The sequence below is a fragment of the Pinus tabuliformis genome, chromosome 3_2, assembly GCF_031772625.1.
Source record: "Pinus tabuliformis cultivar Carrire ecotype Pingquan chromosome 3_2, CPIR1, whole genome shotgun sequence".
Taxonomy (NCBI): Eukaryota; Viridiplantae; Streptophyta; class Pinopsida; order Pinales; family Pinaceae; genus Pinus; species Pinus tabuliformis.
This window is the reverse complement of record NC_142302.1, coordinates 811,019,176-811,042,392: the sequence shown is the minus strand read 5'-3', so window position 1 is coordinate 811,042,392 and position 23,217 is coordinate 811,019,176. Positions and strand designations below refer to the sequence as shown.

Below are 23,217 nucleotides of genomic sequence, written 5' to 3'. Positions count from 1 at the left end.
ATTCTATCAACAACTATATGCATGAATTTCATAATAACCAACAATATTTATGGATGACAATAAATCCAAAATTGTTAAAATACAAGCAAAATGTAACTCCTCTTTCAATTACTAAAATTCCAAGTATAATTATCCGAATTTGTAATTAACATAAACTTAGTAATTTGAAATATCTTAATTATCGAAATATATAATAAAAATAAACTCAATATTTATTTATTTATTTATTTTTATTTTTATTTATTAAAACATCTCTACTTTATATTCAATAATCAAACTCCAACTATATTAAATATTCAAATTTATAATTAACATAAATTTACTAATTTCATATATATAAAATATGCAAATTTATAATTAACATAGATTCAAAGCTATTTAAATCAAATTTATTAAAATAATGGCTATGTGCTTCATATTCTAATAATCAAATTCCAACTCTATTAAATATCCAAATTTATAATTAACATAAACTTACTAATTATATATATATTATATATACAAATTTTTAATTAACATAAACTCAAAGTTTTGTAAATGAAATTTATTAAAACAATGTCTTTGTTCTTTATATACACTTGAGGTCTTGGTTCATGGTTTATATGTCAAGGTGCAAGGTTTAATTGTATGAATTTATAGATGTGCATTTCATGATTTACGCTTATTGAAAAAATATAGTTGGATGTTGTAGCAATCATGTGTATAGTTGTTGAGTGGATGTGGGAAGGAAGCTTTCTTGCTTTCTTCCTCTATACCTCTCCACTCTCTGCACAATATATTAACAACTATACCCATGAATTCTACAACATCCAACTATTTATTCCAACTATTTATTGATGAACATAAATCCAAAATTTCTCAAATTGGGAGGCTAACAAAATGTAACTTCTTATTCAATTTAGCAAATTCCAATCATATTAAATATACGAATTTATAATTAGCATAAACTTATTAATTTCATGTATATTACGTATGGGAGAGGGCGAGAGGGACAGGAGGAGGGTGGGGTTGATACACTCAAGGAAAACAATGCTCGCATAAATATATGTTTTCTTTTGTTAATTTCCATAACTTTGATATGTTGTGCCAACTTTCCTCCTCACTTCACAATGTATCAACAAATATACACATGCTTTCTATAGCATCCCAACTATATTTATGGATGAACATAAATCCAAAATTGTTCAAATTCTAAGAAAAGCAAGATGTAACTTCTTATTCCATTAAACAAAATCCAACTATATTAAATATCCAAATTTATAATTAACATACACTTACTGATTACATATATGTTAAATATCCAAATCTATAATTAAGATAGACTCAAAGTTTTCTAAATCAAATTTATTAAAACAATACACTTAAAGAAAAGATTGCTCACATAAATTCAAGTTTCATTGTTAATATCCATAAGGTTGATATATTTTGTGAAGTGCAGAGGAAGCTTTCTTACCTCACACCTCTGAACAATGTATAAACAACTATGCACCTAATTTCTATAGCATCCAACTATATTTATGGATTAACATAGTTAAAATAAAATTCAAAGAGACAAGTAAATGTAGCTTCTTGCTCAAGTTGTTTCTTGTGTAGCATATGACAAAGGCTGATGTAGTTGTTGTATTTATGTTTTTGTAATTGCTAGCAACCCTATTTTAGCAAAGGTGAATGGATTTGAATGTTAGTATATGTATGCCACGTATATATGCCATTGAGATGTGGTTGAGAGTATGAAGCCATGTCTATTTGTGACATGTATCTATATTGATGTAAATCCATGTAAAACTCAACAGAGATCCTTGTGTTTAATATTGGGTTAGAGTATTGAGGCGTCTTTAGAGTTGTATATGTTGTTGTCTATGATATGCTGAGAGTGTGTTGATACTGCTCGTAACGTTTTCACATTGATTCTATTGTTGAAAACTTGATGTGACTGGTTAAAAAATTTATATGTGAAGTTAGAGTTTGTTGGTTGATTTTTTCAGAGAGATATATTGTTGGAGAAAGTTTTTTTGGGTTGATGAGGTAGGGTTTGTCGAATATTTTGTATTGCATAAAATATTATTTTGAGGAGCGAGATATATGTGGATCTAGTAGGAAAATAGATGAAATGTGGCCTATAGATAATGGAACATAGAATAGTGGGCTCAGTCTCAAAATGTATGAGAGGTGGTCCACAAGGGTTTGAAGGTTGGGGCGTTCAATGTGGCAAGTATTGGTTTTATCATGGAGTGGTGGCTTCCATTGGTTGGTGACCTCAGAAACTATTGGAGGTAAGGGCATGCAATAGGTTCGGGCCTGCATATTTTTGGAAGTGATGGATTTTTTCAGGTAGTCGATTGGAGTAAGTGGGTTCTAACGTGCATCACAAGTAGGTGTGAACACTGGTGGTGGCCAGTGAATGATGTAATAAGAACATTTTAATAATAAGAAGAAAGAGAAAAAGTGAATGGTATTTTTTTCTCCTGAAATGGTTTCCACCTAATATCTCGTGTTAATATGCTTGGTTACATCTTGATTTATGTCTTATGTGTTTCACAAGAGTATTGTTTCTCTCATCGTTTATGTGTTCTTGTATTACTTGTTTCTCATACAATTTACATTGCATAAGTTATTTGTTGTATATTGTGTTGTTAATCATTAATTGGTCAGATTAAAGAAAGAAAAGGCAATAAGTATTAATAGATGATCAATCCAGCAAAAAAATAATTCAACCCATCCCCCCTACCCCAGGTATTGTCAAGCACCAGCATCTCCAAGGGCATCCAATGTTGAATAAAATGTAGATGAAAAAAACCTAAAAAGGACCCGTTAGCTTAGATAAGATCAAAAAAAATCATTCGAGTTTTCTTTTTCATTGCCACATGCTTTTAATTGCGCCACAAAAGCCCAAGGTTTGCAAGCTACTCCTTAATAAAGACATACACATTACATAATAAAGCTAATAATGTTGCTTCCAAAAGCATGAAATTCATTGACATTTCCAAATCTAGAAGCCAATTTATCTCAACTTTCTTTTGAAATGACACATTTCTCCATGGTCTTTGACTTCATTATATTTTATCAAACTTGGTTACTTGTAACAACTACAATTTATGCAACTCTAGAAACGGTCCAATGACCTCTATACAATAATAAAAAAACATTTATTGCATAAATATTTTGCTCCCAAAAAAATACTCTTGCCACAAAAGTTTGGGAAAAAAAATGATAGTTTTGTGGGAAATGCTATAAATGGTAATTGCACATGGGTTCATTGCAACAAAAACCCTTGCTTCTATCTTTGTTCTATAGATAGTTGAGCAACAAAATTTACAAATAACTCTAATTTAGGCTTCTACATAAAAATTATGATGACTATCTCAACATTCTATTCTACATTCAATATTTAATATAATTTGACCAAAAATAAAAGTGTACCATGATCAACTTACCTAAAATGTAATGATTTGAGATATGTGGAGTAATGAAGGCCCTTTTGTAGATCTAGACATCACCATAGGATCATTTAAAAAATAAAAACAAATCTACAACAACCAAAAAATGTGACCTTCTATCTTGATAAAGATAATCTAATTGGAACTAATAACATATTTCTCAAAAATAAATAAAAACTAGCTTACTATCAACATTGTGATACCATGTAAAAGTGCAAAAAATAACCAAAAACCAAATTACTAAACTTAAAATACCTTTCCATGAAAAGAGAATGTGAATGATTGAATCGCAAGACCTCCGGACATTCTCCTATCCTTTGATAAAGGAAAGCCTCAATTTCGAAGAATGATTGAAAAACGAAAGAAAAGTCCCTTCATTGCTTTTAAAACAAAATTACATTTATAAATCCAATAAAAATTTAGAACCATAATTAAAAGATAAAAACAAGCACAGAAAGATATTGCTTAAAGCTTCTTATTAGAAATCTAAAGCAAATTAAATAAATTTTTATCTTTATCTTTATTCTTATTCTTATCCTCGCACTTAAGATTAAAATTCATCAGTTTCCACGTATATGTGTTTCTGGGTTACGGGGCTTTAAAATTAGAGTATGATTTCATAAAAAAAATAGTGAATTTAATTTTCATATTTTTAAAGATAAAGAAATTTTAAGTGTAAATTCAAGGTGACTAAATACATTGGCCTTTGTCATAAAACAAGGCTTTTCATAAAAAAAAAATATAAAAAAATACCCCCCAATTCTGCTCTTCACAGCAAAGATTCCTGCAGTGATTCGAGGAAAAGCATCCCATGCATATTATGCTCCTACTTCTCACTACCGGAAATATACGAGGATGCTTGCGTCTACCATAAGTCAATGCTTGCCTGTACTAACGAGGAAACCATGAGACTGTGATAGATCCGTGAGATGCACAACCTGAGCTTACAGAGTCGGATGTGCCAGTGAAATTTGTAGGTCTCCCAGCATCCGCATCCATGAGTGCCGGTTGTGTGGGCTGAACGGTAAACTCTGTATTGTTGGTTAACATCGATACAACCTCTGACATTGCCGGCCGCAGCGCGGATGAGCCTTGAGTACAGAGAAGCGCAATTCTGATCACTCTTGACATCTGCTCTATCGGGTACTGCCCTTCCAGTGATGGGTCCACAATATCCAGAACGTGGTCTTGCTGAAATTGATTCCAAGCCTGCACCATAAGCAAAATCATTACTACATTCTTTTGAATTAAGTGATTGTTCATGAGCTGCTTATCATAATCATCAAACCAAACTTTTGTAATATACTCGATACCCACCCACTTCAAAAGAAGCTGCATAGAGGCATCAAATCTTGCATCAATACACTTTCTCCCACTTACAATCTCTAGAACCACAATTCCATAACTATAAACGTCGGCTTTTTCCGTTAACTGCCCATGGACGGCATACTCAGGGGCAGTGTAACCTCTGCGTCATAACAAATCTCTGTAAGCGAAAATAAATGCGTGGATACAGAAGATCTTCTAAGAATAAGAAAAAATTGAACTACAGAACTTACAATGTTAATAATTCAATAAACCAATTGCACAACTTACATTGTTCCTCCCACTTTGGTAGAAACAAGGGTTTCGCCTTCTGGAAAGAATCTAGCCTCTGCTATTTTAGCATGAAATTGGGACATTTGATATGTCTGTGTATAATGCGAACATCGGAATCCTCGTGTAGATACGCAAGTCCTCGTGCTGTGCCCACTATAATCTTCAAACGATTTTCCCAACTCAAAACATTTCGTATCTCTCCTGTGGAGCTCCAATACAAGTATTTGAAAACCTCCAAACAAATAATTGAAACAACACACGCTATTTTTAAAAACAACTTGAATCTTGGAAAAAGTATTGATCACAGGAACCTACTGAACAAATGTTTGTCAAGACTGTTATTTGACATGAATTCGTAAACGAGCAAGCGTTCATGCCCTTGCGTGCAACATCCGAGTAAACGAACAAGATTACGGTGACGGACGCTGGTGAGGAGCTTCACTACTCCCAAAAACTCCGCCGCAGCTTGAGCAGTTTGCCTTCCATTCAGCTTTTTAACCGCGACATCCGTACCATCAGGAAGATTTCCCTGCTTATCGATTAAATCATTAGAATTAATTTGAAAACATCGCTTGCATTTGGACAAAACCATCAAAACCGCTTTTGGTATACCTTATAAACTTCACCGAATCCTCCTCTGCCGAGCATATTGTTTCTGTCAAAGTTCCCAGTTGCTGTTCTCATAACTTCGTAATCGAAGAGAAATTGATCGAAATTTCTCCTCGCAGCGAGATTCTCATCTACGCGGAAACATGATGGAAATAATTTTGTAACCACTGTCCAATAGGACCAAATTAAATAACTCTGAATAATTATCAGGGAAATAACTCTGAGGTATAATAACCTGTCTTGTCATTGCTCCTTCGATGTCTAACACGTCGATAGAAGCCTATCCAACACATCACCGCAACCAAAGCTATTCCGCCAATGCATCCTAACAGTATAGGTATTAATTTCGATGACGATTTCCCCGACGGCGGTGTTAAATTAGGCGTTGCTGCGTTTAAAATTAAAGCAAACAAATCCAGATGCGTGCTATATCAGAACGAGAATCAAACAGCAAATAATTGCAGCAAATATATAAGACTCTTACGGGAAGTTTCGTTGTCTGTGAAAAATGAATAAGTTGAATATCGCATAAAACAGCCGGCCTCGAGACCTCGACCTTCACGATTTGGAGGACAGGTGAGTAATTTATTCCTGGCATTTGTCAGGCATTCTTGGCAGCTACTGTTGATGAGGGTGGGCCAACATTGAGCGAGGCCATATAAGGAGCCATCAATGGAGCCAACAGCATAACCGTTATTTGCGGAAGCGTTGGCAATGAGTTGCCTGCATAACACGGTGGCTCTATGAGAGAAGATCTGTGGATCTGTGTCATTTGTGGAGGGACAGAGAGCGGAAGCCCCATCGTCCACATCCTCACTATAAAAACTGGAATTCTCATAGCGGAGGAAACAACCGTCGAGATGAATCCGACCACTTTTCCTTTACTTGAGTCTCCGCTGCCATTACGCATTCTGAGCATTCGTGGGCGGTTAAGTACTTTCGACACACTGCGAGGCCGTACACAGGATCCATTATGCCAAATTTGTTTTGCGTTGAGGTAGCGAAGCCATTAGAGAGATTTGAGCGGAGGTATGTAAAGACAGCATCTTGATTTTCCTGAAACGCTGTGGCGTTAACATACGAATAGGTTTTTGGGTCGCTGCACCCAAAGCCCACCTCTGCAGACTGGGGATCGTCTGCGGCCACGACAACCACAATCATCATGGCCACCAGAAACGGAAAATGGGCAACTACAGCCATCAGTCCTGCCAACAACCGATCTCTGGAACACGAACTAACTTGAGATCCTTAGAGGAAGTCATGTTGAAAAGCAAATATTCGGGGTTTAGGTAAACTCATGTTCGGGGTAAACTCATGTTCAATTATTGCAGGGACCACTGGCTTTTTCTTCGGAGAACTGCTTCGGTGAAATCGACGTACAACGCATGTGCACACTTGTTTATTGGCAGTGGACAGAAATATAAGTCGTATTAGTATTTACTAGCAATTGCCCTAAAAAGTGCAAAGAGAGGCCGATAGATTTTTTAAATTGGAAAATTGGTCTGAGGATAATATTTGTAGATATGTATGTCGTATACCATATGTATTGGCAAATTTAAATTTTATATTTCCATCCGAGATTGCTTTTCAATGCTTTGGTACACTAATTATAATTATATTTCCCGGTGGCATTACCATATTTTCCAAAAGCAATTCAATGCTTGTGCTCAGGATATTTAAAAGCTATTCTATTCCTTCTCAAATAAACAGAGCAACTGTTCAGTTTGCATGGAAAAAACACTTGAATGACCAGGTGTGAGTCACTTACATTTCCGCCCAATTGGATAAAACAATTGTTTAATTGGCATACAAGAAAACTAATAAGAGGAACAAATTAGCCACTGCAAGAACACCAAATTAAAGAAGAAAAATGATGAAGTAAAGAAATGTTGGTGCCGGATAATTGCAAGAAAGAATCTCAAATCTGTTTAAGCTTAGTCTCCAGCATTTCAAGTTGGCAAAGTACTCATGTATATCCATCCATAAATGCATGCCTCCTGAGGAGGAAGGTACGAGTGAAACATCTGAACCTTCATTGAGTAAAGATAACCCCTCATTGTAATCATTTCCAGACTAGTATACCCATACAAACAAGGTTTCTGCAAAGATGAAGCATCAGCATAGACCCTTCTATTTAACAAAAAGGGGTTTACTTCTATTTAACAAAAAGGGATTTACTGCTTAGTCAGGAGCACCCTTAAATAGGCAAGACGTAGTATTGAAAATTCTACCGTGTCCAAAAGAGAGATCAATGGTTGAATAACAGGAAAGTTGTTTCCTTCATAGAAGTTGAAAGATATATTAGGCCCTTGGTTAATGCTTTGACTGTTGCTACACAGATAGGGGTAAGGATATTAGTTCTTTCTCAATAATGAGACAGTTAATGTTGCTCAAACAAGATGAATAAATGTTTTGTATGATTACAACCAACCTGACACTATAACAAAACTCAAAAGGAATGCTTGAATTATCAACTGCCAATGGAGAGTTCTGTGTCTGCATATGATACTATTACCTTCAAAACTCGTTAGTCAATTGGGAAAATCTCCAAAAGGGGGATTATATAAAAAAAAAAAAAATTTTTGTAATCACTCACATTTGATGTAAGGTTTTTGTAAACTGGATCAGCCAACTGTGTAAATGAGGTGCCAGTGTCAAAAAGGGCCTGAAAGTCTGTTTTGACATTGGCATTTCCCACGTAAAAGTCTGTCACATTTACATTATATGCTGATGAGCTGCAATCCAATAAACACCTTATGATATAAGAGTCTAAATGGTAACTCTGAAGTACTTTTAAAAAAATTGGGTTGAATGCATAGAGCTGACACTCACGATGTATTATAAAAAGGAGTTTTGTTTTTGTCTGAACTCCCTTTATCTCCAAAGGCAAACCTTCCAACATTTGAATCGTCTGGGAAGCACATAGAGAAAGATTTTGATACAAGGCCTGAATTGTACAAAATGCTCGGGACAGAGATATCATCAATGCCAAGCCCAAGTAGACCATCAGGAGCCGCACCTAGTAGAAATGAGCCTGTTTGTACACTTCCACACCTATCAATTGCAACAGGCAAAGACCCACTCAACGAGTGTTCATTCATGTGTAGCACTTAAGAATGGAAAAACATTGACAGTGCAGAGTAATTTTCAGGTCATGTCACATGGTCTAATTCAGTATGGCCTCAGACTGAAATCTAGAGGTAGAAAACCCACTTCTAAAAATTCTAGTCCGGTAGAGAGGAGCAGTATGAGTTTTCTGTGCCTCAACTGTCTTAAAATATTACACCGAAAAATGACCTCATTATCAACTGCTTTGAACAGGAAGAGCACTAAATCTTCAGAACAATCATATTCACTTTCAACAACAAGAAACAAATCATACCCAAACGTGATAGATGCCTTCACCATTCCTTCCTGTGACCCATCTCCAAGAGTCAGATAAAGAATATCCTCCACTAAAGTTCCTGCAGTGGATGTATTTGCAGAGAGATATTGAACGTTGTATGGGCATTGATCACTAAGTTTGGAGCATTCATTTTTTAATTGACAGAGAGTATTACTACAAGCAACTGACTTGCTTGTCTGCGAGGCTGATGGACTGTAAGTCTGTAAAATGATACCCTGTTTAAATAAGAATTAAATATCAGCAAAAGAGAATCCCATTTCAAGTCGAGGCATACAAACATATGCTATTAAGCTGAGGAGTTTCATTATCAAGGGAACCCACAGAAACACAAGATATGAAGAAGACTGGATATGCAACAAAATAGCCTTTTTCCTGCAACTGTTGTGGAAATCTAACTGAACAATCCTTTGCAATTCCCATCGATCCAGCACATTTTCAGTTTTTTGACCTCAGTGGTTGATTCAGACATACCAAACAACCCAGAACGGTGAACATCTGTGATCAGGAAATGTTTCCCGTGTGAAAGCAGGACTGATCACCTGATTCAAGTCAAAATGGCAACAGAAACATGCCGGAAAGAGGGCTATTTTATAAGTTGTTCTGTAATTAGGAATCAATTTAACTTGCTCCATTTGCACTGAAGACGAGTTACTTTCATGACAACAAATAATGCAAATGCATTTAGTAAGTGGAAAAATGTTGTGGATATGAGAGAAGCCGTTAATGTCATCCATAAGGAAGAAATTTTGTCACTTTATCACAATAATGAGGCTCTGAAAGGCCAATGCGATATTCATACATGTAGTCAGTAATAGAAAATATGACTAAAAGCCTTCAACAGTATTTAGACTTCTTCACATAAACCTACATCTCCTGGTAAATTATATTAACCTATTTTCGGTGGATTCAGTTATTGGAAGAATCTGTAAATCCTGAAAGCTAGGTCAACCACTTCAAGAAAAGATGGTTAAAAATAAGGTTTTTATTTGAATTGATTGACAAAATCCAATTTCAAGCATCAGGACAGATAATTTATTGTAGTCTGTGAAGTATATCTTATATATCTTTTACCCTGCGATTTCTTAAGTATTAAAATGTTTTCAATTGAAATGAGTGGCTAGCTGCCTGACATTTTGGAAAAAGCAAAACTCTCTGGCTGGTAATCCATTAAATTAAATAGCATCAAGTCAACGAAACCACCCTGACAAGTTTAGGAAGCAAAGCCAACAGATATACCTTGCAAAAGGAAAGGCTCTTGCTTGTCTTTACAGATGTACCTTGCATTTCTGCGATTGATGCAAGGGGGAACAATAAAGAAAATGAATCCGTTTCAATGCAGGAAAAGCTGTGGGAGGAGAATGTTAAGCACCAAAATACAACCAGATACCCTTATTGATTTTTATTATGATTTGGGGAAAAACAAACTGATGGACACAATAGCCCATGACTGAAATATCACCATTCATGTAATTTTCTATCCAGTCTCAGAAACCATAGTCTAAGTGGATTTCGTACCCAATCCAATAGAACATAATAGTTGATAACAAAGAACAAATCAAAACTATTAAGTTAATACCAGTAAGTTTAAAAGGGAAAAGCTGAAAATACAATACATTTAATCCATAGCTAGCTGCAGAAGTAGGAGCGCACGCTTGGCAATCACAAGGCACCCAGAACACATCACTGGATGAGTATTATAATTTGATTGTTGACCTCGTACCAGACATCCCTCTGTTTCTTTGTAGGTAGGGCCCTATTCAGAAGGCCAACCATAAGAAAAAATAGAATAGCTCCTGAAACTACCACGGCAATCCCCCATATCGACAGCGTCAAATTCTTCGGATTTAGCAGCCATTCTTTCCCTGCCTTCAAAACCATCCATCTGATTTCGCGGTTCTCGGAAATGAAGCGTTTTGCATCACAGCTGGAGCACAGCGCATTATCCAGCAATAAATTCTATACCTAATTCAAACTGACTCTTCTCGAAGTCCGACGGTGCGCACATATGTCAAATGGAAGCTCTCTCTCTATACAGATGCTCGCTGAATGTGGAAGACACGTGTCAATCACAGGGACAAAAAGACGACGAAAGTCTCTTTCAAAGGAAGGCCTATCGGCCTAATTAGTAAATGGGTTTATTTATTTTTATTATTATCATTTTAAAAGAATATGCTTTTAAATTAAATTAATTTTAAATTACTGTTAATTTGAAAATAATTTGGTGTTTAAATTTCAATCAATTTTTAATTAATATAAAATTATTTGGATTATATCATTATATTAATTAATTTTAATTTTTTAATGCGAAAAGTTTGATGTAATTAATTTGTAAATTTATTTTAATAATGGGTGGTGGTTTGCAAAATGGGTTTTGAAATATTTTTAGATAAATATTTTTGAATCAAAAGTTTTGAGTATGAGTTCAAATTTTTAGGTTACTATTTTTGAATCAAAAGATTTTAAGTATCAGTTCAAATTTTTTGACATGATGTTTATTAGGAGATCTTTCCAATACTACAACAATTATATTAATCTCAGCTAGTATGAAAACTTGATGTCCTTTAAATTCATCTATAGTTTTGGCCGCCATGGTATAGAAAGATGTCATGTCATGAAGTTCACACCTGATGCCCTTAAATTCATCTATAGTGTTGGCCACCATGGTATAGAGAGATGCCATGTCATGAATTTCACCTATAATATTGGGCATCATGGTATCAAAAGATGTAATGCCAATGCCTTGTATTCATGCATTGTATGAGAAGATGCCATGTATGTGTCTATTATTCATGCATGGTATGAGAAGATGTTATGTTTTCTCATGCATATGAGGCTCTAGAAGGTCCAATATAGTAACTCTCATTTAGGGTTGAGGAAGTCAAAAACTTATCCCTAGTTAAATATTAAACAAAAAGAAGGGATTTCATTCTATGTCATTGTGTTTGTCCTATAGTAATGAGGTCAACTAAGAGTTAGAGATTAAAGAGTAGAACAAAGAAATGATAATATTCTATAACAAATTTACATACCACATAGGGTACCTTTTCCTTTATATTTTCATATTCCCAAAATAGAAAAATAGAATTACTAGACTAGGTTTCCTCCCCTAATAGTTTCTCAAGTAAATTTTACATTTATTTGTAGATAGTGTATGAATATTTTTTTGCTTTATAATTTTCACATTTCAAAAATTATATAAGTTGATGTAGAAAATAGATAAATATAAAATATAAAACCTAAAGTAATTTGAAGTTCACAATATATATTTTAAATATTTTATCAAATTTATTGTTTGACACTAATGCACTAAAACTTCACAATAGTTTACAAATTAAAATGAAAAATTAATATAATATTTTTAATATATTAAAAATAATATTTATGATAATTAATAATCTCTTAAATGAAATGTAAGTATAATTATTTCCTTGTTATTTGAATTTAGTTTGGGTGGATTGTTATTCTCTTTACTCAACTTCAAATCTAGTAACTTAACATCTTTAATCTATGGAATAAAGTAATTATGAAATTTGAATCTCATGATTTACATCCCATCTGTTAGAGTAACTATGTTACACTCTTAAGTGAATGTATAATAAGATTTAGCCTAGTACCAATAAATTTTCTCTTTCCTAATATTAATATACCCTTTCTTACCTTTAAACTAGAAAAAAAAGCTAATATTAATTGAGATTATCTAAGATAATTTAATTTCTTCCCTTTAAAAAAAATATGATTTTTTTACTTGAACATTTAAAAAAATATAAATGCATTCGAGAAAAGGAAGTACATCTAATCATATGATTAAATAATTTTTTTAATATCCAAAAATTAGAAATAAATTAATCGGAAGACTCCAGAAAAGGACCAGCGATTGTTGAATTAATTTAAAGAAAGAAAAAACCAATTGCAGCTGAGTAGAGCAGTAGCATTTTTTCTTTTTTTCAATGAAATAAAATAACACAATTAGCACCAACTCTATACATGTGAGGTACATGTTCTAATCGGCCTGGAGTATGCCGTAAAACTGCTTCTGCTTGGCTAAGAGCTCGTCTTCCTCGGACGTAAGGAAACAGGTTAACGGCCCAAGACCCAGAGGCATCTGGGAGGAGTGAAAGCCTGCTCCCTTACGGACCACCAGCGGGTTATTACAGGTGGCGTGGTTTTCCTTGATAACGGTGATGAGTCAAACCGACATTTGCGGATAGCAGCTAGAGATGGCTGTCCTCACTGTTGGTTTGACACCTGAGTTTGATAGGTTTTGCCACCTTCGAAGGGGGAGGTACATGTTCTAAACTATATTTATTCCGATGGGCCACACATTATAAAAACATAATTATGTCAACTAATGATCTATAGCAACTACCATCGACTAACCTTTTAATCGACCGTGCTTTGGGAGATAACTATGACGACGTTGAAACACTTTCTCTTTTCGAAAAAATATATTTTATGAAAATATGGTAATATATGTATTTCAATTAGAAATATATACATATATATTTCAAAAAAATTTATGGTTAAATAGATTTGATTTGAAATTAAAATAAAATTATATTTATTATTAATAATATTATTTATATTATATATAGATTTTACATTTTTATATATAAAATATTTATTTTTAAATTTATTACAATTATATATACATATATAAGTTACATAAACTGTATTATGGTGCATTCAAGATAATATCTTTGTAAATTATATATGTTCAAAAAATATTGGTTAAGATCTGATAGTTTTGAGTGTCTAGAATTATATCAAGAATTATATTAAGATTAGAGTATTTACAAGTACCCCAAAACTTGTTGAGTGTTTTTTATAAAAGATATGTTCCCTATAGATGTTACAACATGAATTAGAATTAAAAGATTGTTTGAGTTCTAAACTCTTTCAAGAATAAGTAACATTGTGATGCCACTACATGAATTAGAATTAAAATATTGTTTGAGTTCTAAACTCTTTTTAAGAATAGGTAGCATTGTGTGATTGTGGCATTTTTGAGTTCCATTAAATCATTCGATGACATTTAAAGAATACCCAAATCCTTATAGAGAGTGATAGTGAAATTCCAATGCCCAACATAGCAAGAATTTTAGAGGGAGGAGTTCTGCAAAATTGTTGGATCCCCTGCCAAACATAATTTTAGATTTTAGAGTGTTAAATATAAGATAAGGCCACCTCTAGTGATTCCTTCCCCGAATGAGGCGCAATCAAAGTATAACCAAAGGATTTGATTATTAATTTCTTCTTCTTATATGTTTCATGGTACATGAACAACTTCCTTCAAGGGATAAAATAGCATAAATCGCTCCAATCTTTGTCGCAATAAGATCAAAAGCATAGGAGGAATCCTCGAAGGTGGATTTTCCAATCTATGTTGCAAAAAGATCATAAGCATAAGAGGAATCCTCGAAGGTGGATTTTCTAATCTATGTCGCAATAAGATCAGAAGCATAAGAGGAATCCTCGAAGGTAGATTTATTCAAAGAAATCTAGATTCCCCAACAAATCAGAAGAGAGATGTTCTTGAGACCCTGATTTCCATGCTTCCATAAGATTGTTCCTAGTCCATTCCAGATTGTAGACCAACAATTGTTTAGCTTTTGATCATACATTTAAAGAGAAGGGCCGCGTGGAAATAAATGGGCTATGGATTCATCATCACTTTTGGAGAGTGTGCACCAACCCATGCCTTCATTTTTCATTTTTCTAAAGTGGTCCCAAGTTACACCTTGTTTTGGTAAAACCCAAAGAAATATTATTTTTTTGGCTAAAAAACCGACTTCCAGATCATCTTCCACCACCACTCATGTTTTCACTTATCCTGTTACTATTTGATGATTGAATCCAATTTTTGGAGTATACATTCATGAGAGGGAATGGATCACATCCCATCCCTAATTCTGATGCAATATAATTGGACCATAAACTGGGAAATTACCCCTCGAAATTCAGCTGAGCAACACTTACCATCCATGTGACCAAAAAGATGTGTGGTTTGCATCCACTATCTACTTCTGAAATATAATGCCCTAATCAATCAAGCTGGTTACCAAGTTAAGCGGAAGACTGGAAATTCCTGTACAACCAACCCACGTGTCCAAATCCGCTCTAATTTTTTCACCTTTACGCACTTTCTAGGCGAAGTTGCAACCAATCAGGTTGAAAGACTAGATATCTTAAATATTATGGTTATAAATGTGAATCATTAATATTTCAATTTATAAAGTAAAGAGAATTTTAATTCATAATTAATATTAATATATTATATATTTCTCACATTTCCATAAATATAAATATATATTTTTAATTATATATTTATTAATTCAATATGAACAAAAAAATTTCATTTAATCTGAATTAATTTTTTTTTTGTAATTTTATTTTAAAAAAATATACATATAAAAAATTGAATTGAATCTATTTATTATTATAAACTATATCTCCATTACATACATTAAACATTTTCATTGTCCACATTTAGAGCCAACAAGTGTGGCTCATGTTCACAACATGGATAAGTTATATTATTATTATTATTATTATTATTTAATTTAATGGATCACTACAACACCTCCCCCATTAAGTAGTACAAATTATCATATTAAATGGTACACTTAAAAACTAAAATAATTGGTCTTATTAAATGTCCAATAATAATAACAATAATATATTTTTAATAATTTTAGAAAATTTAGGAAATATTACAATAATCATTAAAAATGATTATATAAATATTTCTGTTTTGTAATTTATATTTCAACTTTATAGGTATAGTCTAACTTATATATGAAATAACTTTTTTCATCATATTTCCGTGAAAAATAATATTTTATCTATAAGTTAGACTATACTATTAGAATTACTATACAAATATTTCAGAAATATATATAAATATTGCGAACTATTTTATTTATAAATTAAACTCCATAAAAAATTATTATACAAATATGTAAAAATTATAAGTGACTATTGCATCCACATCCATAAATTATAGCATATAATAAATAGAAGATAAAACTACAATAAAATTAAATATTTAAAAAATATTTTTTTAATATTGAAAAAATATATATTTATTTTCTAAATTTAAACATTAATCTATTTATATTCCAACGACAAAACCATTATTAAAATCTTTAATTTCAAAGCTACTGATAAATAAATGACAATATTCAACCGTTAGCATTTTTAATAAAGCAATTTAAAAGCCAAATATGCATATTAAAATGACATTTTAATATGCCATATTCAGGACCTCCGCCCGGGGCCACGCCACCACGGGCGGCCGGGAGGGCGGAGGGGCGATTCCTGTCTTTAATATGCCATGTCTCTCATACGGTTTTGTCTTTTATCTTTGTTGAACGGTCAAGGAAAATAGGAGTCTGTTCTCCGAAAATCCACCAACAATAACTACAAATTAATTTATAACGTGTACAGAGTCCGCGTAGACTTTCTATCTTGTACCATTCGTCGTCCCACTTTTTGAGGCATTCATTTTGTGGGGTAGTTCCATATAGAAGCCTTTATGTACGGAGGCCACAATTTGGTGTGAAATTTATTTTTAAATTTATGTAATTTATTTTATAAACAAAAATGTTTTTTTCATTAATCATATTATTATTATTTTATTTATGAACCAATTAATGTGATTTTTTATTATTATAATAAAATTAAAATACCACTGTCAAAACTCAAATCTAAATTTCTAAAAAAAAATTCACTGAATTTTGTTAAAATCTTATCAAATTTTCATTATTTTTTTAGTGAAATTGTGACTTCCATTTTTATATATAAAAACATTCATTTATCATATATATAATAACAAACTCAATTATTGTTGGTTTTAATTAGCTTAGATCATGTTATTAAAAATTTAAAAAAAGGAAGTGGAAGAATTGCCCAGGAATTATAACGAATCGAAAAATTTTCTAATTCAAAAAATGGTAAATGGCAATTGAGTGGGATAACCACCTCAACATTCGGACCCATCCATCATCCAATGACCAGTGCTATCTCCGGCAACGTTTGCGTCGACCTCCGTTAGGTCTCCATGTCATGTGATGTGCACCATGTTCCTCCGTTAGGTCTCCATGTCATGTGATGTGCACCATGTTCATGTTAATGATTATTTTCTTTATTTTTATTTTCATGAAAGGCACGTTGGTTTTGTAAAAAAAGCCAGGTTGGTTTTGTAAAAAAAATTATGTTCTTGTATGAAGCCGAGGATACGAATGTTGGAATGTGGATCTCACAAAGATTCTTGAGGTGTATGAGTTTTAATCATTTATTGTTGCATATGATTGCATGGCTTTTCTACTTTTGTTGTTGCAGATGATTGCATAGCTTTTTTTCCTTTTGCAGTAATAGGCAGAGACAATCAAAGGAGGATAACCACTAGTAGCAATTGTGCGGGTTCCACAGCAAAATTGTTGAAACTTAGCAATTTGTTTCTGGCGGTGGATCTTTTGCATCTGCAAATTGCTGGGAGGTGGATCTTTTGCATCTGCAAATTGCTGGGAGTAATTTCGATCAGCGATTTGCTTGTTTGGTTTTATATACAGAATTAGTATCCATAGGGCATTTAACCTCTGTGGGATAAATGTCACATCTCTATCTACTATATAATGAAATTACCATTATCCAATTACAATAATTTTTAATTTATTTATTTATTTTATTTTAATTTAGGAATACATTTCCGATGTTCCTTTATAACATTAATACAAACTTACCATAACCCCAAGCATATATTCAATCTGTCATTTCTGGGTTATTAATTACAATTTTTAAATCAAATGCGGGGTATTAATTTTTCTACAGTACCCCAAAACTGTTGATACTCTGTCATTGTCAGTAGTCTGTCCGGTTTATTTATTGGGAAGTCCATCCATACTTGGATGACTCAGCTCGCACTTGAAGCTGAGCTGCCACCCGTCAGTTCAGAATTTAGTTTGCTACTCCGCCATTTGGGTTGCGTGGTAGCCGTATCAGGACACCTTGGGATCAATCCTCGCATCAATGATGGAGGTTATGAGGCTCCAGATCTGCGGTTCTGCTCTGCCCAGATGATTTTTCATTCGTGTTAGATGGGTTTTGCGCCTCATTTGCTTTACCTCCCTTGGCGCTATGCTCTGTTCTTCCGCTTGCAGGTTGCTAGACCCGAAGGTTTCGAATACAAAGCACTTGAATGGTTTCAAGAGCGTTGGAAGGTTCGCTTGTCTGCCATTTTCATACTCCTGCTACAAGTATTAACTCTTTCTTCCTTTGTTTGTTCGCTCTCTACTGTGACAAACGTATTTTCCTCTTTCTGGTTTTTAGGTTGATTCTAATACGTGCTCTTTTCTTTGCAGAAACGGAGGAAATGGTTACGCATCCTGCCACAGTGTTTGAAAGCGGAAAATCTTACAACCCTGACACATGACTTCAAAAAAGGGTTCTGAGTATGTTTACAATTTTCCTGTCTGGTAGCTTTTCTCGCTCTAACTGAGAGGGAAAGGTTCTTTCACTTTACATTAAAACATTTTAGCTTTGTTCCACCGGTAGAATCCAGCTTTGGCTTATGCCCTGTCAATATGGTTTAAACGTGGCAGGATTCACCGCTTCTTGCTAGCCAGTGGGGTCTTTTCGTAACTCGTCCTTCCAGTCAATTCGAGGTTTTCTAGTGTAGGGTCTTTTGTTTAAGCTTTGATTCAAGCTAAGTTTACACTCAGGATTTCACCTTCATGAACTGTAATTAAGAACAGAGGTTTATTTTTGGTTAATCATAGTTTAAGTTTTCCATACTTTGGCGGATGTATTTTCTTGGCCCACGACGGCAATACATGCTCTGTTTTGCTCTTCAGACTCGATAATGTTTATATGGCTTTGGCTAAACGTTCAGTATTACGAGGCTCTATTCTTTGAACTACACAATGCTATATTACTATCTTTTTGCAATATGTTTATCGTGGAAATGTTTCTTGAGTTCTTTAAATCCTTCTGAAAAGTCTACTCGTTCTTACTAGCTTCTCCTTTAACTGCACAACTGATATGGTAATAATGTTTCAGTGCATGGTTCGCTATTATTGTTCTTAATAAATTGACTGCATCGAAATTCGCTGAAATGAGTTTTTGCTTGATTCTAATTATTATTATGTGTAATTATAATTTCTTCGCTATGCCGAGACGCTGGTATTACCAGGGTCAGTCGCAAGCGGAAACTCTGAGTTATATTCATCATTTAAACCCTTGAATTTTTCAAAGGTAGGGTTGAGGGGTTTGAACTCGCCACAAAGGCTCTCCATCCCCTTATTACATTTGCACCACTGTGCTTACGCGACATTTCCTCTTTATTAATTAGATAATCTCAGGTTTGGTTTCTCCATATTCCTAATCTCCGTAGGTTCTTACCTACCCAGACACTTGTAAACGAGGTTTACAACAATCTTTGTTGTGGGTTCCTTGTGCATTAGGTACATGCCCTTCAGAGAGGCTAGTCTCTGTCTAGACTTATGCCATTCACTCAGGTCTATTTGCGCAGACCCCTCTGGAATCAGATGGTATCAGATTGCTTGAACAAATCAGTTGCAATCTTTATGTCTGGTTTTCCCTTACCTCATGGTACTAAACTGTTGAGCCCATTTGTTACTTTCTACGTACTTCCCCACTAAGGCGTTCTCGGTAAGTACTTTCCAGCCCATTCCTAACCGAGAGTTCTCTCTGGGTTTTTATAAACTTGAGTAAATTCTTTTAATTCTATAGTCTACAATCTCAGGTAAATTCTACTTTATAACCTTTAAAATCTACTGTAATTAATTTCTCTGGAGGAATGCAATTTACAACACTCTTATTTCACACAAAATAATGAATACTTGATAGTTTATAAATCTCCAGACTTTTATTTTTCGACAGACATTGAAATTCTTTGTCAGCATAATATATACAAAACGCTCGTATTTCTACAGGCAATGTTTTTCTCTATTAAATATAATTGCAAAGCTCTTATATTTCTTCCACTTTGAGATTACTTATCAACTATAAATTTAAGAAAAGACTCACTGTAACACACACAATTATTCAAGCATGTCATTCTTCTTACAATATAAATATCGTAAGGTACTACTTATCTATGATCTTGTACAAAAGTTTCCAATCGGCCTCAGTCACCTTACCAATTTATCTTGTCATCCTCCCATCGATGAGATTTGTCTTCAAGACCAAATCTCCCCTCAAGCCTGCTTGTCGAACCATGGTCTTCAGCAAGACTTCTTCACATAGTGTTAATGTTATCTGGTCATCACCAGACTTAGCATTCTTTTTTTTCAAATCTTCCCGTCTGTCCCTACAACACGGTTTTTCCTCCCCCCCACCATTTTTCTTGGAGTGTTTTCTGTTAGTAGAGACAATTAGGGTTTTCCCCCTTTTCCTTACTGGAAACTTCCTTTTTTCCAACTTCTTTATGAAAAGTTACAATCTGTTAATACTCAGTCATTCTCTAACTTCAGAAATTAACAATATTATTAACCAAACAGTAAAATAACATTAACAATATTATCCAATTTCCTTACTTAGGTAAATAAAAATATTTACAGCTTTACTCGGGACATTACATCTTCCCCCCTGAAAGAAAAAATCGTCCCAATGTTTTTCAGCCTCAAACATCTTTGGATATGCTTCTTTCATGCGGTGTTCACCCTCACAGGTGGCCTCATCTAGCCCAAAGTGCTACCTTTGCACTTTAACTTGGATGATGGCTCATTTTTGCAACATTACTTCTCTCCATTCGAGAATATTTTGTGGCTCGACCAAGAATTCTCCTTTCGGTTCGACCTGTAACCACAGAATTAAAGTCAGTTTTGCCTTTATCATCATAATTTAACTGATCTATCTAAGATTTTTTTTTTTTACCTGAACATCTTGCCAACTGACTATGTGTTTAGGGTCATAAACATACTTTTTCAATACTGATACATGGAAAACGTTGTGAACCCCAATATGGCTTGGTAGGGCAAGTTGGTATGCTACTGGCTCAACCCTTGCCAAAATTTGGAATGGTCCACAAAATAGGGGTGCCAGCTTGGTGCACCCACTCCATTTTAACATACTCCTTCTTGCTCAAATCCTTACATATAAATGATCTCCCACTTGATATTCTTTAAAAATTCTCTTTTTATCGGTAAAACTCTTTTGCCTATCTTGGGCTGCCTTCAATTTAGATCGAACCTTCTTGACCAGCTCCTCCATCTCTTTTAACATTTCGGGCCCTAGCATTAATTTGTCCTCTGGTCCCCCCCAACTAGAGGGTGTGCGACATTTTCGCTAGTACAAGACTTCAAACAGGCTCATCTGCAAAGAAGTATGATATCCGTTGTTATACGCAAACTCAACGAAATGCAGATAGTCCTCCCACTTAGATGGTTGTTGCATTACATAGGCCCTCAACATATCCTCTACCACTTGATTTACACGTTCGGTTTGTCCCTCTGTTTGTGGATGATAGGCAGTACTAAAATTTAGCTGAGTTCCCAACCCCTCAAGAAGCGTTTTCCAAAATACTTAGGTGAATTTCACAACACGATCTGAAATTCATCTAAAATCAAGCGTTTAATGTCATCTTGGTTGGGCACATACAACCTCTTTTTATAGTTCAGCATACCAGCTGCGTCTATAGTTGAACCTTGCTGGTTGGACTGTGTACTAGCTGTTATGTTTGCTGATATTTTTAATCTTGTTCTGCTGCCTTTTTAATCATCTCATTGAAATTAGTATGCCCCTCGCTACTAGAAATTTTATACAGACACTACACCTTCCGATTTAAAGCGTCTGCTACCTGGTTCTCTTTCCCTTTCATATGCTTAATTTTGAAATCAAAACCACTTAGGAAATCCACCCATCGTGCCTGCCTAGCATTTAAGGTAGGATGACTGAAATAACTAATCAAACTGTGATGGTCAGTCATTAGAAGAAACTTTTCCCCATTAGGTAGTGGCGCCACATCTTTAAGGCGTGAATCATAGCTGTCAACTCCAGATCATAAGAGGAATATTTCTGCTCATGTTCCTTTAATTTTCTGGATCCATAGGCGATTAGATTTCCTTTTTGCATCAGTACCCCTCATACCCCTTCCTTACTTGCATCAGTACACACCACATAATCCTTACCCGGGTCCGCTATGCTTAAGATAGGCACTGTGGTGAGCAGATGCTTGAGTTGATCAAAACTTCTTTGGCATCCTACAGTCCATTTGAAAGTTTTTCCTTTTTCCTACAAGGAAGTGATAGTATAAGCCACTCTCAAAAATCCTTCCACAAACCGCCTGTAGTAACCTGCTAATCCCATGAAGGATCTTATTTTTACCACATCCTTTGGTGTGGGCCATTCCATTATGGTCCTTATCTTTTTGGGATCCATACCGATCCCATCTTTAGTGATTATGTGTCCTAAGTATTGTATTTGTTCCTTAAAGAAGTCGCACTTGCTGTATTTGGCGTATAATTGGTGCTTCCGGAGAGTTTTCAATACCAATCTAAGATGTTCCTTGTGTTCCTCCATATTCCAGGAATATATCAATATATCGTCAATAACAATTAAGACAAACTTATCTAAATACTCATGAAATATGTTGTTCATTAAGCACATAAAGGTCCTGGGAGCTTTGGTTAACCCGAAGGGTAACACCACAAACTCACAATGTCCATACCATGTTCTAAAAGCAGTTTTGGCTATGTCTTCCTCTTTAATTCTGATCTGTTGGTAACCTGAGTGCAAGTCAATTTTTGAGAATACCATTTCCCCTTTTACTTGATCAAAAAGTTCATCAATACGAGGTAAGGGGTATTTATTCTTAATTATCAATTTATTCAACTAACAATAGTCCATACACATGCGAAGGGTTCCATCTTTTTGACAAACAGCACGAGGGCTCCCCTAGGCGACACACTGGGGTGAATGTAGTTTTTATCCAACAACTCTTGCAATTGCATTTTCAGTTTTGTGAGTTCAGGTATGATCATACGATAAGGGGTTCGGGACATCGGGGTTGCCCCTGGTATCAATTCAATAGTGAAATCTATGTCCCTTTTGGGCGGTAGTCCAGGTATCTCCTCTAGAAATACAATAGCAAATTCCTGAACAATCGATATACTTTCCAAGGTGGTTGTCTTTTATTTTGAGTTGGCA

General features: G+C 34.4%; 1 protein-coding gene and 1 pseudogene across 1 annotated transcript; both read right to left on the bottom strand.

Moving 5' to 3' along the window:
• Positions 1-4,293: 4,293 nt before the first annotated feature.
• LOC149183090 (cold-responsive protein kinase 1-like) lies at positions 4,294-6,845 on the bottom strand (annotated as a pseudogene).
• A 749-nt stretch (positions 6,846-7,594) lies between these two features.
• LOC149183089 (aspartyl protease family protein 1-like) lies at positions 7,595-9,815 on the bottom strand. Its single transcript, XM_089414824.1, has 7 exons — positions 9,373-9,815; positions 9,028-9,266; positions 8,478-8,699; positions 8,242-8,380; positions 8,077-8,141; positions 7,877-7,976; positions 7,595-7,744 (listed from the first exon to the last, which is right to left on the bottom strand). Exons 1-7 carry the CDS (start codon positions 9,469-9,471, stop codon positions 7,595-7,597), a joined length of 1,014 nt encoding a protein of 337 aa, XP_089270950.1. The 5' UTR covers positions 9,472-9,815.
• Between the last annotated feature and the right edge of the window lie 13,402 nt (positions 9,816-23,217).